The 18,117-nt window shown below is 57.0% G+C and overlaps 1 protein-coding gene across 11 annotated transcripts in view; it reads left to right on the forward strand.

Annotated features, from left to right (window-relative positions):
- The window catches only part of GDPD5 (glycerophosphodiester phosphodiesterase domain containing 5), an 85,873-nt gene that overhangs the window by 40,381 nt on the left and 27,375 nt on the right, over positions 1-18,117 (forward strand). For all 11 annotated transcript variants that reach the window (XM_070624122.1, XM_070624115.1, XM_070624117.1 and 8 more), the window contains one exon: positions 4,230-4,406. In XM_070624122.1, the coding sequence (XP_070480223.1) occupies positions 4,290-4,406 (117 nt within the window). In that variant the 5' untranslated portion in view covers positions 4,230-4,289. The remainder of the gene's footprint in view (positions 1-4,229; positions 4,407-18,117) is intronic.

Genomic DNA, 18,117 nt, shown 5'->3' on the forward strand with positions numbered 1-18,117 from the left:
CTGGCAGGAAGGAGGGGTGGGCGGGGAGGGCGGGGGAGTCTGGTCTCTGGGAGCTTGTCTGACAGCTTGGTGTCTGAGCAGCACATCTCTGTTAGCAGGACGTCCAGGCCTCCTCAGAAGTATAGTCCAGGGAGCCCCTGGGGGCTGCCTCCTCTTGCTGTGCTGTGCTGGCCACTGGGGACATGGGAATAACTCAGGTCATCCCATGGGGGAGATGGGCATGTCAACGGTGCTCACACTGGGTGCCCAGGAAGAATCAGGGATGCTCAGGGATCTGGGAAGCTGGGGAGCCCTCTAACAAACCTGGGGCTCCTTGGAGGAAGTAACATCTGAACTGAGACTCCAAGGATCAGGAGGTGTTAACAGGATGAAGGGACTGCAAGTTCTGGAAGGTGAGGCTGGAGGAGCCGGAGACCGGATCCTGATCATTTACCTGTTAGGAAGCTCACTCTGGCTGCAGGTGAGAGCTTGGATTGCTGGGTGTAGCCCACATAGGGAGGCCAGAATATTGCCCATCCAGGGGAGAGATGAGACCTGGGCCAGGGCAGTGGCCAAGGGGATGGTGAGAAATGGGCTTTGAGGGGTGTTAGAAGCAGGCTGGGGGTGGTGAAGAGGTCGGTGTGGCCGTGCCAGGTCTGTAGGGCCTGGGCGACAACCCCCAGGGACAGCCAGGAGCTGCTGGCTATCTCAGTTGAGAGGCAGAGACTGGGGGGGCCTCAGCTGCGCCTGGTGACCGAAGCCGTGGGGGTGGTGGATGAGGTGGCCCCAGGAGAACACACAGAGGAAAGAGAAGAGCTGTCCTCCCGGAGATGCTCCTGCAGTTATAAAGTATGTGAAAACTCACCTGGGAGAGGTGAATCCCAGGCCATGATCCGCTGAGCCTGGGCTGACGCCTGGTGCAGGTAGTTCCACTTCCTTGTTTCCAGATTTGAAGTGGAAATGCCATTCCTTGGTGGCTGTAATGCTCAGGTGTGGCAGGGTGGGGGTGTGGGGGCACGAGGGAAGGCAGAGGACATGTGAGAATCAGTCCAGGGTCGGGGGGTCCTGGGAAAGGAATGTGAGGGAGGGCAGGGAACCTGGGTGTGGGCTCCTGCTCGCAGAATGTCCACCTGCTGTACCTCAGTCATAGCATCCATGTGCCCTCCTGGCCCCCCATCATCTGGTCTCATATAGAAGTCAAGGCAAAAGCTGTTACCCCATTTTACAGATTCAGAAACCAAGGCTCAGGTGGGGACAGAGCCTGGCAGTCATGGGAGAAGCCCCAGTCACAGAGCAAGTCAGTGACCGAGGTAAAATGATGCCAGGCCTCTTTCTACATATCAGCGGCCTCCTGACTTCCTGCGGAGGTGGAGGCAGATGTGGTCATCGACCTGACAGTAGAGGCCCTAATCTCAGGGTGCCCAGGATGAGAGCTGGCTCCCTGGCTGTGGCCTCTGGCCTTTACCTCTCTGGAAGGCTGTGCATGTGGGAGCACATCGGTGAGCACACACTTCTTCCCGAGTGGAGTGGAGTGAAGCTGAGAGCATCCCCCACCCGCCCCCCAGCCTTCCCCAACCCCGTGGGAACTAAGCCGACTGCGGCAGCATCCCCGGTGCTGTCCCCTGAGCCTGGGCTCAGCTCAGCTCAGAGAACCCCCAGCAGCTGCACCGTGTTCCCCATGCCTCTCTAGGGAGCCACAGACACAAAGACTGCACCAGACAATTCCCAGCAATTGGGAGGCTCCCGGTCAGTTGATATTCCCAGAAGCCCCTAATGCATGTCTGCCCCCTCAGCCTGGAGGCTGTAATCCCTGTGCTGAGGTTAGAATTTGCTGGGGGAGGCAGGTGGCGTAGCTGGGTAGGCAGAGGCTCTGAATGAGGCCCAGAGATGGAAGTCGTGGGTGGGCCTGAAGCCCAGCGTGCCCCTGTGGCACAGGCCCTGGGGTGGGCATTTAGATAGTGGCGTCTGAGGAGCTCGTCTCCCAGGCCTCCAGGAAGCGGCCATGACCCCCCTGCACCGTGTTAAGTGCCCACAGCCTCCTTTGTCTCCACTGTACGCTGCATTTGTCATACCGGCTCCTGAGCCGTTATAGCCGGTGGTTGCAGTCAGCCAGCTTTCCCTGCATGGTCCAGGCAGTAAGTATTTTAGGCTTTGTGGGCCATACGTCCCTGTTGTAACTACTCAGCTCTGCACTTATAGTGAAAGCAGCCATAAACAACACGTAAATGAATGAGCATGGCTGTGTCCAATAAAACTTTATTTATGGACACTGAAATTTACTCCCATATTATTTTCATGTGTCACAAAATATTCTTGTTTTGATTATTTGAAAATGGAAAAACCGTTCTTAGCTAAACAAACATAGGTGGCTGGTCAGATTTTGCCTGTGAGTTACCGTTTGCCAACCCCTGGGTTAGAGCAAGGCCCCTGAAGCCTGACCGCCTGGCTCTGCTGTGTGACCTTCGGCAACTGGCTAAACATTTCTGTGCTTCAGATTTCTGATCTGTAAAATGGGGATGATATCGTTAATACTTTGTGAATGTAAAATGGTGCAGCCACGTTGGAAATTATGTTAAGGGAAAGAAGCTAGACACAAAAGGCCATGTATCATATGATTCCATTTATATGAAATGTCCAGATCTATAGAGACAGAAAGTAGATTAGTGGTTGCCAGGGGCTGGGGTGGGCTGGGGCGAACCAGGGAGTGACTGCTGATGGGTGTGGGGTTTTTGTTGGGATGATGAAAATGCTTTGGAACTAGATAGTGGTGATGGTTGCACACTTTGTGACTATACTAAAAACTGAATATGCTAAAGACTGAATCATACACTTTCAGAGGGTGGATTTTATGGTGTGTGAACTCTATCTGGATAAAAACATACTGATAACACTCAGCTCAGTGTTGCTGTTAGAGTTCGTGCATGCCAGCACTTGGAACGGGGCCTGGTGCATAGTAAGTGCCGGGTTGTGCCCCTCGCTGGTCCTGTGAGGGCCCGAGGGGTCACGGTGTCTGTCCTGTTCACACTGTCTCAGGGCCTAGGACCCTGCCTGGTACAGAACATATGGTTTTGAGTTTCTGGAGTCCCACAGACCAGAGGGTGAGTCTTGACTCTTTCGGCAAGTCGTTTTGCTGCTCTGAGCCCCCGGCTCCTCATCTGTAAAATGGGACAATAATAACAGTGGCATTGAAAATCAAATGATGCCTGAAATCAGGGTGTGGGAGGTGCCCAAGCCAATGGCCATCTGGCCACACTTGGCCAACACTGGCCCCAAGACACTGAGCCCTCAGCAGGTACCTCCAGGGCACCAAGCAGGGCTGGGGCAGTTGCTCCTGGTGGCAGCAGCTCAACCCACAAGATGCCTCCCGTTGTGCCAGCAGCGGCCCGCAGGCCCCACCGGGCTGGGCTCCCTGAGCCTGAAGGAATGAACACCGGGGCACCAGAGCAGATTCCCTGATTGACCACAGCCAGCCATGTGACCGCAGGCCAGGCACTGCCTCTTTCTCTCTCTGAGCCTCAGTTTGTTCAACTGTCTAATGGATTTAGGACACAGTACCTACCACTTCGGGTGGTTGTGACAATGAGCTGGGACAATGAATGCAGAGTGTTCACACAGTGCCTGGTGTACTTTAACTGCTCGATACATGTCAGCTTTTATGATGGTTTATTTCAAAAAAGTTATTTTGAAAGTCTTTGTGCTAGGCACTCTTCTAGTTTCTGGGGCTACAGCAGAGAATAAAACAGACAAAATCCTTGCCTTACATTATCCATAACTTACATTATGGTGGTGTAGGCAGACAAGAAACAAAATAAATAAATTAGATTTGAGAACATGATCGAGAAAACAAGCTAAGAATGACCGAGGGAATGTGGGAAGGGGTTGCAGTTTTACAGAAGGTGACCTGGGAAAGTCCGCTTGTGAAAAGGACATTTGAGCAAAGACCTGAGGAGAGGAGGGGAAGGAGGGAGCCACTCAGGGTTCTAAGGGAAGAGCATTCCAGGCAAAGGAAGCAGCAGCAGTGTGCTGGGCAAGTGTGGCTGGAGGCGGGGGGTGATTAGCTCAGGGGTGGGTGGCAGGGGACTGTCCTGGGGACTTGCACGTGGGGGCCTCTGACTCTGAGTGACACTGGGACCCACTGCAGGGCTCTGTGCAGAGGCTGACCAGCCCTGACCTAGGCTGCAATGACTTTGCTGTGTCTGGGACCGACTCCTCGCCCCTCCCCTGCCTCACAGCTCTGTTTCCTCCCACAGGACCAGCTGGTGGCCTCCATGGGCGCCTGAGGGCCTGGCGCCAGGACCCGGGGCACGAGCATGGTGAGACACCAGCCCCTGCAGTATTATGAGCCACAGCTGTGCCTGTCCTGCCTCACTGGCATCTACGGCTGCCGCTGGAAACGCTACCAGCGCTCCCACGATGACACGACACTGGTGAGCTATGCTGGGGTGGGGGCAGAAGCCCCCAGGGAGCCCCAGGGTTGGGGGGAGGGGCTCAATTCTGTCACTGTGCTGTGTGGCTCTGGACAGGCCAGGGCCCCTTCTGGGTTTCAGTTTCTCCCTCTGTAAGATGGGCCCCTGGTAATTCCTGCGTCCACCCAGCTAGGCGGGCAAGGAAGTAGCTGTCCTGTTGTGGATGTAGCCAGCTGTTAACTCTCCTCCGACAGCGTGGGGGCTGGGCTGCTCCCACGGTCTGGGCAGGGAGAGATGCTCAAGGAAGGGGTTGCCCCAAGGTGAGCAGAAGATCTCAGCTTCCTGGAGATCCAGATGGACAGGCAAGCAAGTGGGTGGCTGGTAGGGAGGGTGAGGAGGTGGGCCAGGCCATCCTGGAGCCTGGGAGCTGGCAGGGCCATGGCCTGGTACCAGGGCCCAGTCACCTGAGCCACAGGCCTGCCAAAGCTGGCAGCAGGTGCTCAGCCGGATGAAGAAAGCCTCCTTCAGTGTCCAGCTCCCCAGGCCAGACCCCGAGCCGCGCTTCCGTCCCTGGGGCGCTATCAGCAGGTGGATCCAGTTTCTTCTCTGAAGGAACTCAATTCCTTCAGGAGAGAATGGAGAGAGAGATAAATGGTGTTTATCTAAAAGCTTTGCTGCCTGGAAAACAACTTTTCTCCTCCCTCCTCCTTGTCTGAACAAAGAAGCCGGCCTCCAAATTCAGCCAGCCCCAGAACAGGCTAGCGTGGCCGAGGGCGGGGCGGAACCAAGGTCAGAGGCCCAGCATCTCCGGGCTACCTGGATGGGGAGGTTGGGGAAACTTGTCTGCCTCTCTGTGCTCCTTCTCTGCCTGTGCTGGTGAGGGACAGAGCGCTAGACTGAGTCAGGAGCCTAGGTTCAGGACATCCAAATGGTGAGAAGCAGGTCCTGCCTGATGGGCACCTGTCCTGATTCGTTGCCACGGCCCCGTTCCCAACACAGAGGAGGAAGGCAAGAGAGGGAAGGGGCTGCCCGAGGCCACCGAGCAGGTCCCTGCGGGGCTGGGACAGCAGCCCCAGTCTCTCTACCCCAGCCCTGCCTGGGACAGCCTTTCCCTCTCACATGGCCGTAGGATCTGCCCGACAGTGCTGCAGGCCCTGAGGGGGGAGTCAGGCAGACCTCAAGTTCAAATTGTGCTGCTTCTATTTGTACCTACTTGACATTGAACTTTCTCACCTGTGAAATAACACACACTCCTCTCAAGGAGCTGCTGGGCGGATGCATAACGATGGGAAGTGACCAGCACAGTGCTAGCTATGACCAGGCAGTAAGACAAGTCATTTCCCACTCCGTGGTCTCTCCATCTCTGAAATGGACGAGAGGTTGGGTTAAGACACCAGAATTCCTTGGCCACTCTGCTGTGCTCCGAGCTCCATTCTCCCCAGCGACTGGGGCTCGGCAGCCGGGCCACCCTGTGCTGGGAAAGTCAGAGGCACTGCAGTCAGCTGGCACCCCGCCTGTCTGGGCCAGGCGCTGTGCTGAGCACTCACACAGCCACTGTGCTTCTCCCAACAAGCCCGGGAGCTAGATGTCCTTGCCACTGTTTCACCTGGAGAAAGAAGCCAGCATGGCAGTGACTGGGCCTCTGTCACACAGCCAGTGAGGAGCAGAGCTCCAATCTGGCCTTGGGCAGTGTGGGTGGGGGTGGGAGGATGGCTGAGGCTGAGGCAGGGAGGGGAGGGGTGCTGACTCCCAAGCAGAAAGCCCCTTGCCTGTCGGGGTTGACACACTGGAGGAAGGCGGGTCTCCCAGGTCATCTCGCACCGCTTGGTGCGCTGTGGAGCCAGGAAGTGGTGGGTCTTGGCTGTGGGCAACGCAGGGCCTGGGGTGGAGGAAGTGGTGAGCTGAGGCCAGCTTCAAGCTCCCTGGGAGCCCTCGTGGCGCAGGCTCTGCAAATGCCAGGTCTGGGGGGCCTGGTCGGGGGGGGGCCAGGAGGCCCCATGCCAGCTTGGCTGGGGGAGGGGACAGGGTTTGTGGCAGCTCTGGTGGAGGGCCTCTGCAGACAGTGCTGAGTTCACCTCGGGCGACCCTGAGACTCCCAGCCGAGGACGAGGACGAGCCAGCATCCTCCCCCTTCCCTGTCACTCATCTCACTCCCCCTCCCAATTCCTGGGTCCCAGCCTCAGCCTGCTCACCCTGTCTCTCACTCCCTCTCCTCTCTTCTCCTTTCTCTCTCTGGTCCCTCCCCAGACAGCTGGGCAGGGACCATGATGGGGGCTGGGCTCTCTGGCCTGACACAGCGAAAGGGGCAGTGACCTGGTGTCTCAGAGTCAGGGCTGGCGCAGAGAAGGTGCTCTGTCAGTGGAGTGAGCCCTGCAAGCACAGGTTGGGAGGGAAAGGAGAGCCTCTCAGCTCAGGCCTGGGGGTGGAGGAGAGGCCTCAGCAAGGGGACGCGGGGCCACTTTGGGCCTGAGCCTCTCCTCGTCACGCCTTCCCCTCCTCTTTTGGGGACTTCCTGCCCTTCCCCCCGCCCAGGCACAGCCTCCCCTCAGGTCCTCCTGAGGGAGGCCCCCTGCACCTACCAACTCAGAGAAGCCTGGGGTCAGGTGACCTCTCTGGGCCTCACCTGTGAAATGGGGTGACAGGCAGGTGTGAGCCACAGACCATTTCACTCTTGACCTTGGCTGGGAAGTGAAGTGTAAGAGTCGATAATTATTGAGTACCTACTGTATTCAGGGAGCAAGTGTTTACATGCATTGGCCTGTTAATTGTTTCATTGTTATGGGTTGGGAAATCCAGGCTTGGGGCAACGCCACACCTAGAGTCTGGGAGGCCGGAGTCGGGAGGACGCGTGTGTTTTAAATGAGAGTTTGCAGGAAGAAGAAAAGAGGGGCGGGGAGGAGGACTTGGGGAGTTGCCTGATGGAGGAGAAAGAGCGCTGGAACAGGAACATTTGGGACAGGATAGGGAGTGGCTTGACTGCGCAACTGGGAACCCTCTGTGTTCCAGACCCTGCGGTGCTGGAGGATCCTGGGGGGCAGGAGAGTGGGCCCAGAAGTGGGGAAGAGGCCCCTCCTCTCCAGAGGCCCCTCATCCACATCCCAGCTGGCCTCCTGCCTTCTTGCCCACCAGCCAACACATTCCTACCACCTCCAAGGGCAGGCTGTCCCCTCCCCCCAGGACACACACTTGACAAATAAGGAAACAGGAAACTGAGGACCCAGAGGTGAAACGACCTATTCTCCTGCCCCCAGTGCAGAGGGAGTGGGGGAGCCTGGCAGCAGGAGGCCGGCTCACTCTACAGCCAGTGAAGTGGATGGGAAGTGAAGCTTTTTATAACTGGAGATAATTAATTGGTTGTTGTCTGTGACTCATTACTCTAATACTGCCAATTAAGGACTTGGTAGGACAGAAGACAGTTCTCAGGCCATCCCCACAGGCCCCCTGAAGACTGTATCTCTGGGAGGCAGCACAGTCTCAAAACCAGCTTCTCTATAGCAAGAGGGATGTAAGTCAGACGCCTGGAGGAACTTCCCAGCCCGAGACACTGAAGGAGACCAACAGTGAAAGTCAACTCTCCTGCACTTCTATAGTATGCTTGCCTTTTGAAGGCTGTTTTGAGCTTGTTTGATCCCTCCATCTTATGAGTGGGGCTCCAGGAAGAGTAAGTGATTTATCTGAGCCGAAGAGTTGAAGGCACAGCCTCCAGTGTCCTGCTTGCACCCCCAGTCCTGTGCTCTCTCCCCTGTTCCACACTGAACAGTCTTGTCTGGGGTGCACTGGTTGCTTATTCAGTCAACAAACTTGTCCTGGTACCTGCTCTGGGCCTGGGGGTCACGAGTGCATCAGACCTGCTTCCCCCCTCTCTTGACGGGCTCCTAGGCGGGTAGGGGAGCAGACAAGAGCTGACACACCCAGAACCCCCAGGGTGATCAGTGGCCCAGGGGAAGCCCAGGCAGGAAAGCTTGCCTGAGCTGGTGTCTGAGAGAGTCAGCCCCATCACACCAGTGTGGGGAAATGTGCAAGGTAGGGGAGCTGCGTGCACAAGAGCATCTTGTGTTTGGGAACTGAAAGCAGTTCGGCCCAGTGTGGCTCCCATGTGAGGATGGGAAGAGTGTTGCCAAGGGGCCTGAGCCTGAGGCTGTGCTGGGGAGCGATCATGCTGGTCAAATCACAGAGAATGCGCTGAGGGGCCTTGGCAGGGAGCCGGATGAGAAAGGCAGAGGGGGATGTGGGATGTAGCAAAGGGAGGAATTCTAGAGACACCAGGAGGGTGCAGTCAACACACTGGCTGTAGAAGAGATTTTTAAAAAAATTTTTATATATGAATATTTTTAATTGAGATTCATAATAGTTTACATCATTGTGAAATTTCAGTTGTACGTTATTCTTGTCTGTCACCACATGGTGCTCCCCTTCACCCCCTGTGCCCATCCTCTACCTCCCTTCCCCTGGTACCCACTGAACTGTTATCTTTGTCCATGTGTTTGTTTATATTTATGGAAGAGATTTTTGATGATGCTTCCCCACCTCCCGTCATCCCACGGTTTCCAGGCTAGCTGGATGGGGCCATTCCTGGAGATGGGAAACCATGCAGTGCCAGGGGTGAGGGAGAGGGGGTGAGTGGTCTGAGTAGAGCCCAGAAATAGCACGAGGTGGGGGCGGGGGGGGGGGTGGGCAGGGGTGGAACGCGGACAAAATAAATCTCCCCATCCCCGATTACTCGCCTCCTGTGATGGGAGCCCCTCCTGCCACAGCAGGAAGACACCTGGGGGGGGGAAACACATGAGCAACCCACCCCCCATCTCCACTGCAGCCTGCCCAGGATAACCTCACCCTTTCACCCGCCCTGCCTTCCTCAGGCGGCCCCCTGCCTGGAAGGCCCTTTCTCTCTTGTCTCTGCCTCTCAAGGCTCCTGGCAAGTGCCCTTCCTTCAAACAAAGAGTCAGGCCTTCTCTGCTGCCTCCCTCTGTCCCGGGGCTCCCGCAGCACCTCCCTCGGCCTGGGCTGCCCACGTGGGTTGTGACTTGTGTTTCTCCCCTGGTCTCTGAGTGTTTTGAGGGCAGGAGAGGCTCAGGCAAGGGGCTCGGGCAAGGGCTGGCAGGACGACTGAGCAGGTGAGGAAGCCTGTTAGGGAAGGCGCCTGCCTGTGCTGATGGCGTGTGGAGAGGCAGGATCCCTGTGGGCTATCCATGTTGGGTGGTCTGGAGAGGGCACCTGCATGCTGCATTCCCAAGCCCCTGGCTGTGGCTGCTTGGGGAGGCTGCTGACTCAGCTGTGGGACCTCCCGGGCCACCCTTGGAGCTGGGGTTGGGCTCTGCCAGTGGGCAGGATGAGGGGGTGGGTTTCCCAGCTGGCTCCCCACCTCTCTGTCCTGTCAACACCGTGTGGGCCTGCAACAGGGCTGTGGGGCAGGAAGGTGTGGCTCTTGCCTGAATCAAGGCAGGTTCCCTGGATGAAGCAGCCTTTGGGGTGGGCTCCAGGGTGTGATTGGAGTTAGCCAGAAGCACCCGGTCATTCCTGGCCGAGGGAGCTGCCCCTGAGCTCACCCTGCCTCCCGCAGCGACTGAGCGTGTGAGCTTAGGCAAGGCCAGGTCATCTCTGGGCCTCAGCTGGCTTGTGGGCTAGAGGGAGGTACAAAACCGTGTCCAAGGGTCCAGTTAGTCGATGGATACGAGTGTGCCTCGTGTCCTGTGCGGGAGAGAGCACTGTTCCAGCCGTGGGGAAAATATGTCGTCCCTCCAGACTCTCAAAGGGATGGCTTCCCTTCCCCGATGCTTGGGGGCAATAGGGCCCAGCAGGCCAGAGAGGAGCCCTCGGAGCTTCAGTTTTCCCATTTCTAAGATGGGGGTGACAAGACCCCATTTTGTCCTTTAAACCTTGCGGGGTTGCCATGAGGACAAGAACATGGGCGATGATACTGTTGCATCCACGAGAGAGAGAGGAGAGGCAGGCAGAGCCCTGGTCGTTGCAGCACAGGCAGCTGAGGATTTATTGCTGCAATAAAGCTGTGCTGTCTCTGGCCTTCGGGAACCCCCACATGACACCTAGCTCCTCTCTGAACGTTGCTGAGAGTGCCTGGCGTGGCCATGCCATGCTCCATGGGAAGCAGCTAAGCTCTTGTTCATGACACTCCGTGACCACCTCAGGCATCTGCTTAGGGAGCCGGGAGTGGGCAGGAGATGACAGGGCATCAGCAGGGGTCTGTGGCCACCCACTGCCCTGTGGCCTTGGTAGGGCCCTCTGAGGGGCTCTGGGTAACCCCTCCGGAGGGCCTCAGCTCTTCTGTTTGTGTCAACCCATCGGATGGGCGGGGAGAGCCCAGGGTTCCAGGCTGGGCCTGGTTTCCTTCTGCCTAGTGAGCCACTCTGAGTGACCCCGGCAGAAGCAAGGGCAGACAGAGGCCTAATTGCCCAGCTCTCTGTAGTCCAGAAAAATAAATCTAGCCTCTTAGGCTGTCAGGAGCTGGCTCGGGGTGAGGATTCTAATCCCTTCCCTGCTTGGCCCTGATGCTGCAATATATTTTAACCTTCCCCAGGCGGCCCCCTCCCCCAAATCTCCTGGGTCAGGGCCGGAGTAATCCTCCCAGGACCTGCCTGTCTCTCCCTTCCCAGAGCTCCCCACACCCTTCCCAGCTGACATTTCCCAAGCTTCCCTTTGCATCAGTCCCCCCATTTGGAACTTGGCGAGGCTGAAACAGGCTGATGATTGGAGGAGCTGGCGCCCGCGTGAGCTCTTGCCTGCAGGTGGGCAGGTCAGTGGGTAGGCACCCTCCGTCCCTCTCCAGCCTCTGCAGGGCTGTGTGGTACTGAGGGCACAGCTGGACTCTGGGACCTCAAAGCAGAGCTGGGACCACAGGGGTGGCACAGGCAGCAGAGCTCAGCCATGCGGAGGGAGCCGTGTCAGGCAGAGCCAGCACTGGGGCCGAGGCTGCCTCGGGACAAACTGGAGAACCTAGAAACAGTGCAGGCGCGTCTGAGAATGTGCTGTGTGGCGGAGGAACGTGGCTGTGATTGCAAGTACCACACGTGGTAGAGGACAGCTGGAGTGTCCGCTGGGTGAAAGTGAAATCAGATCCCCGCCTCTCACCTCAAACCAAAATAAATTCCAGATGGATTAAAATGGTTTTTTTTTTTCTATTTTTAAACTCCCTTTTTCTATTTAGGAAGTGCACATTTGTTGAGAAAATTCAAACAACTTGGAAAGATGTAAAGTAAAAGGAATTCTAATCTTAATGCTTTAGAGGAAAGGCTTTCCAAGCTCTCTCCATACGCGTGACATCCGCCTGGAGCTGTGGATAGATGGCTGAATCACAGATTAAATGTAAATAAGGAAGCTGAGAAATTATCTGTATAAAATAGGAGGTAAATATATCATCTTGGGCCACCTTCCTTAACCCCGGCACCAAAGACAAAACCTATAAAGGAAAAGTGGGATAGATTTGACTGCTTAAAAATTTAAATTTTTATACAAAAATCATGAAAACAAATTTAAAGTCAAATGATAAAATAAGAAAAAAATAGGCAAAAAAAATACTCTTACATAAAGAAAGCTTTTATAAGCCCATAGGAAAAGAAGCCAGTCCCCCAAACAAAACCTGCTGTGCTCTGTGCCTTTGCACCCTCCCTGCCCTCCCTCTGCCTGAATCCCTAACCTTGTCATCCTGACAAGTCCCTTCCTTCCAGCTGTACTGCAGACATCCCCTCCTCCAGGAAGCCCTCCAGACCACCCCCACCCCTCCCATAACTGACAGTGTGTTCTTAAGCAGCCCAGGCTTGCCCAGTTCACCCCACTCATTCCTAGGATGAGAGCTACCCACTGGCTACTCAATCACCTGTGCTAGTTGCTCAGAGTGGAGTCCAGGCCTGATTTATCTCCCGGGGTCCAGGGCTCAGCATGTGTGTGTAGAATGACTGGAAGAGGGTGGTGGTGAGGAAATGGAAGGGAGATGGTGGAATTTAGTTTAGTATGGGGTGTGAGGTAGGAGTCTAATTGTATTTTTTACCCAATGGCTGTCCAGATGTCCCCACACCATCTGTTGAATTCGCCATCCTTTCTGCGCTAATTTACCATTTATCAACCCTGTGCCCATGCTTCCAGGCCATTCCCCTTCTTTGGGTCTCAGTTTCTCCATTTCTTAACTGGACCTGCAGAGGATGAGACGAGAGGATCTCTGAAATCTTCTCTGACTCTGAGATGCCAGGGTCCCGCCCTGGCACTGCCTGTGTGACCTTGGGCAAGGCCTTGCCCCTCTGAGCCAATTTCCTCCTTGGTCAGACAAGGATAATCGCGTGTCTTGCTTCTTGTTGCTTTGGGACACTTGGGGTGCTGCAGGCATCAGACCTGGGTGTGAATTCTGGCTCCGCCATGACAAAGGGCAAACCCTTTGTGGCCTTGGGCAAGTCATCTCTCCTCTCTGGGCCCGGGTTTCCTCTGACTCTACCGCCTGCTTGCAGAGCTGTGGAGAGGAGAAGATGAGATGAAGAAGTAGAGGACTCTTGGGGAGTCCCTCCGCCTCAGCTCTGCGAGGGGCTCAGGGCTCTGTCCTCTGGAGCCGGCGATGCGGGGGCTGTGAGGCGGGATGGGGTGGCCGCTGTGCCAGGGTCGTCGTCCTCCATCTGTGCCAGCCCCTAGACTGCAGCCTGCAGAGCTGGGCCTGACCTCAGCGTCCCGCTGACCAGGGCACCCACCCTGGGCTAGGGTCAGGCGATCCACTGGCTGTCCTCAGCAGCCGGATAAACTTGGTGCAGAGCAGAGGGCGGGGGAAGACTTGATCACTGTCTTCACATAATTAAAGGGCTGTCGACGCAAAATGATAATTATAGGAACGGTGGTGGGTTTGGCGACTTAGAGCTTACATCTGTAATCACACTGGGGCCTGGCAGCCGCCCCGTGAGGTAGAGGTGATGTCATCCCGTGAGCAGAGGGAGAAGCTGAGGCTCGAGGTCCTGAGTGATTGGCCCACAGTCATGTAGCTCGTGGGTCCAAGGGCCGGGAATTCAAATCCAGCTCCTGATTATATTCCCCACTCCTGGTCATTTGACCCCAATTTTTCTTGCCCTTTTGCTGGACTTGTTCTGGGTGGTATCACAGAACCAGCTGCAGGCTGGCGGTCCAGGAGGGAGATTCCAGCTGCCGCTCATGGAGGGACCGAAGGAAGGGAAATAACTCTGACTGCCCTCCTGTTACCACCCTGCACATCCTCCTGATCTGTGCAGCATGCCGACACTGCTGTCCCCATTTTACAGAGCAGGGGTCTGGCACTCAGGGAGGATAAATAAATGTCTTCACCAACGTCCCCCATTCAGCAGGTGGCCAGTCTTGGATTCAGACTCAGTGTTTCTGGACTCCCAAATGCTGTCTTAGAAGGAAGAACTTTGGGTCCAGACGAGCACCAGGCAGCATCCAGCAGGAGGGTGTCCATCCTGGAAGTACGGGAGCAGAGCAGGGTGAGCTCCTGTCCTGGAGGTGCAGAGGCAGTCTCTGCCCCGGGGGTGACAGGTAGGGATCGACGGTCCAGCAAAATAGCTCTGGCCTGGCGACTCTGTGACTCTGGAGTCTGTGATGGGGTCAATGCCGTGGAGTTGACTCCTGCTTATGTGCTGTACCAATGCAGAGTTCAGGTTCCAGGTCCTATTTGGGGACCCAGGAGAGGTCCTCCAGACCCTGCAGGGTCCCCAGCAGTGAGAGCAGTGTCTGTGTGCATGTCGGCCTGGGGCCGAGGTCCAGGGCCACAAACAGCAGCGGCAGGGCCGGCGCCCACACTTACTGTGTAGGGCTGGGGTTTGTGGCTGCAACCCGTCCTCTGTGACTGACTGTGTGAGCCCCAGCCACTAATAAGCTCGTTCTGCATGTGTTTTCTCTGGATGCAGAGGCTCTGGGGTGGGCGGTGAGGAGGAGACTTGCCAGTCAGCAGGAGACATTGAGGAGGAGCAGCGGCTTCAGGGAAGTTGGCAGTGTTGCTCCAGTGGATACAGGGTCTCATCTTCCTGGAGGGTGGGGACAAGGATGGGAGGAGATGAGGCAGGGAGCGAGGGGCTGAATATCTGTAGCCTCTGTGCTGAGGCCTCTGGGATTCTCATCACAGACACCCCTGGGAGCAGGGATGGAACATCTTCCCCCTCCATAGCCGGGCCCATCCCCTCCCCCAGCTGCTCTCAGCCGTCTCCTTGTCCCAGCTGCTGCGGCCGGCCAGCTCAGGAGCTCTCTGACCTTTGTCCTGCTCCCAGGCAGCTGCATGGCTCTGAGAGCAAGGAGGCTGGGGTGCCACAGGAGCTCCTTCACTTGGTTCCCTGAGGCCCCTGGGATGAGGATCAGTCTGGGGTGGATGACAGCCTTATTCTGGTGGCCCTGACACCTCCCTGTGTGACAGTCACGTTCACACCTTCTATTCCTCACACCATATCTGAACACCACCTTGTGCCCTGCAGGACGTGGGCCCAGGGCACACACAGATTTCTTGAGCATGCCTGTCCTGAAGGAGTCCACAGTCCCAGTGAACTATCCTTTATTATGCACCTACTGTGTGCCACCTGATATATATCACCTCATTTAACATCAGCCCGCCCGGGTAGGGGCTATTATTCCCTTTTTACAGGTGAGAAAACCAAGGCTCCAAGGGGTTAAATAACTTGCCCAAGCGGCAGAGCCTGGGCTGCCCACCTCTTGAGTCTGGGCTCTTTCCGTGTCCACAGTTCAGAATGTGACTGAGGGTCAAGTGGTTGGTGGGTACCAAGAGTCCGTGCGGAAGCGGTCAGGGAAGGAGGCCTTGCGGGGCGGGAGGGGTGGGAAGGCTCCCTGAAGAACGAGGTTTGGCCTGGAGGTGACCCCAGAGAGAGGAGAGAGGAATCCTAGGGGGCCAAGCTGGGCCTGGGATGGCCGTACTGGTCCTAGGAGGCAAGGCGGGTTCTGGGGAGAGCTGTTGGGGGCTGGCTCCCGAGGGGGCCTGCAGGGGCCTCCTGTCAGGCCACCTGGTCCAGTCCCCCCTCCACTCCTTCCCCACTCCGTGACCTTAGGTACACTGCTCAACCTGTAACTCACCTCCACTCACCCATATTGGGCCTTTGTGCAAATTAGCAAGAGGCACCCCTTCCCCAGGACCCTTGACCAGCATCTGCTGGCAAATTGGTGTGACACATCTGCACATGGATAGTGACCACTGTGAGCAGCACCTGCTCAGCCGGATTTGGTGGCCCTGCTCTGAGGCTCAGTGTCTTCATTTGCTCTCGGATGGGGATAAATACGCACGAGTGAATAACCGCAGGCATCGTGCAGACTGAGAGGTGACAGTGCCAGTGGACCCACTGTCCTGCCCAGCGTGGCAGCGGCCTTGCAACCTGCATCTCCTGGGAGCAGGGCCAGGCTAGCTTGTTAAGGGGTGAAACAGGCTCTCTTCTGTAAGGCCCCCGACAAGGACAATTAGTGCCATTTGGAGCCTCTGTCAGTGAGCTGCTCCCCACCACTTCCTCCCACTATTCCTGGCCTTCCGCTCCCCTTTCTTCCAGCCTGTGCCCTTCAGGTTTTTCCTCTGATTGTTCTGAGCGCCGTTTCCCTCCCCGCTGCAGTGGGGCCTCTTCACCCCCGTCTACAGGTCCCCGTGGCCCTGGGGCCCCTGGCTGCCCGCTCCCAGGACTTTCATCCCTGGGTGGCCCCCATCCAAGCTCCTGCCCAGTTCTGATAATGGGGTTCCTAGGTCCTTGTTGCTTAGGCCCTGCCCCCATCCCTGCTGCGCCCTGGCTGGCTCACCCACCTGCCTGCTCTTATCTTGTCACCCTGGCTGGTTTGCAGGGTGGGGCTGGACAGCCCTTATCCTTGCCCTGTCCTCCCTGCTCCACTGTCAGGATCTGGCCAAGTGAGGACAATATACGAGACCCCTGGGTGCCGTGGGCTGTCCTGATCCCTGCTGTCTTCCTGGCCACCTGTCAGCATTGCCCTTGGGTCCTGTATCTCAGCTCGCCACAGGACATCTCCTCAGCATCTTTGTCATTGTCCCTGCAGCTAGCTCCTGGTCCCACCACCTATCGACCTCCAGGCTGCTTGCCTGCAACAGGGCACACCGTAGGCTGAGGCTCCCCCGTCGCTGGGCCTGTCTCAGAACCTGTCTGCTGGTCAGAGGTGCAGTGGCCTCACGCCTGCTGAGGTAGAGCCATCTCTGTGGACAGATGGCCACTCACCACCACCAGCTCGGGGTCCACAGAAGACTAAGGGATCCTCTGTCAGGGTGGGGTAGGAAGCCCCCAGTGAACTCCATCTTGGGTGGGTCCACTCATGTCAGAGTAGAGAAGGGTGTTTCCTCACCTACTATTTCTTTCTTTCTTTTTTTTTTTTTTTGAGGAAGATTAGCCCTGAGCTAACATCTGCTGCCAATCCTCTTTGTGCTGAGGAAGACTGGCTCTGAGCTAACATCCGTGCCTATCTTCCTCTACTTTATACATGGGACGCCTGCCACAGCATGGGTTGACAAGCGGTGTGTAGGTCTGCACCCAGAATCTGAACTGGCAAACCCCAGGCTGCCAAAGCAGAACATATGCACTTAACCGCTACACCACTGGGCCAGCCCCTCCTCACCTGCCATTTCACTGTTAAATCTCTTAAGTTCCTACCCCACCTGGCAATACGAAGACCGCCCAGATCTTCAAGGCGCTCACAGTATAATAGGGGAGACCGACACACAGAGAGACAGTTGTGGAACTGTGGGCTCTGTGCTGTGTAACAGACACCCGGGCAAGGGTTGTGGGAGCTCTGAGAAGACCGGAGGCTCCCTGCTGGGACAGGAAAGGCCCCGGAGGGGGAGGAGTTGCCCCCTGGACTAGGTTGCTTTCTAGATGGAGGGTCTGGCTTGTGCAAAGGCACTGGGCCTGAGAGAGCCTGTTTGAGGAAGTGTGGGTGATTTCCTGCATGGCATGTAAAGCGCATGTGTGGGGCAGAGGCGGGGACTGGGGACACAGAGCTTGGAGAGTGACATGACCACAGGGGCATCAGTGCTGGGAGACCCAGATGTTTTAGCTGGCCTGGGACCCAGCAGCTGCTCTCTGCAGGAGATGGGGCAAATAAATTCTTATTCGTGAGCAAGTAAGAATTGGAGGCAGCAAGGGGGACCCTTAGAAGGACTGGGGGGGTGGGGGATGCTGGGGGTGCTGGCTCAGATGTGGCAGTGTGGGCCAGCCCCTCTGGGGCCCAGGACCCAGCCACAGGAAGCAGCACTGAACTGTGGCCCTTCTCTGCTCTTCCAGACAGTCCCAGCTGTTCTTTGGCCAGTGGCTACCTGGGTTCCATTGCTCCCGGAGGGCAATGGCTCGCCCCGCTCCCAACCGGGGTTTCCCGGTTCCTGTGTGAGGTTGAGCCCCGCCGGGCCTGGAGCTGGGGCTGCGCCACCCGTGTCTGAGTGGGGCCTGCCCTCGGAGAAGCCACCCTTCCGCCTGCTGCAAAGCGGCTTCAGGGACCCCCCACATCTCTGCACAAAGCGGGGCCGGGCAGCCTGGCTCTGCACATGACAGTGTGTGGTGGGGCTGCTTTGGCTGTCACCCGGGCTCGAGCCCTCCTGCCTGGCAAGGCCCGCAGCGGGTGCCCGATGGCGCGGTTGTGGCTTGGGCCTGAGGACCTGTCCCGGTGCTGCAGACAGGAAGGCGCACTTGCGCTGACCGAGCTCTGCTGCCTGCCAGCCGTGGTCCCCGCACTCGACTTGTGTTATCTCATTTAATTCTCACATCAATCCCGTGGTGTAAGTGCTGTTATC

This window comes from Equus przewalskii, chromosome 6 (genome assembly GCF_037783145.1).
Source record: "Equus przewalskii isolate Varuska chromosome 6, EquPr2, whole genome shotgun sequence".
In the NCBI taxonomy this organism is placed as follows: domain Eukaryota; kingdom Metazoa; phylum Chordata; class Mammalia; order Perissodactyla; family Equidae; genus Equus; species Equus przewalskii.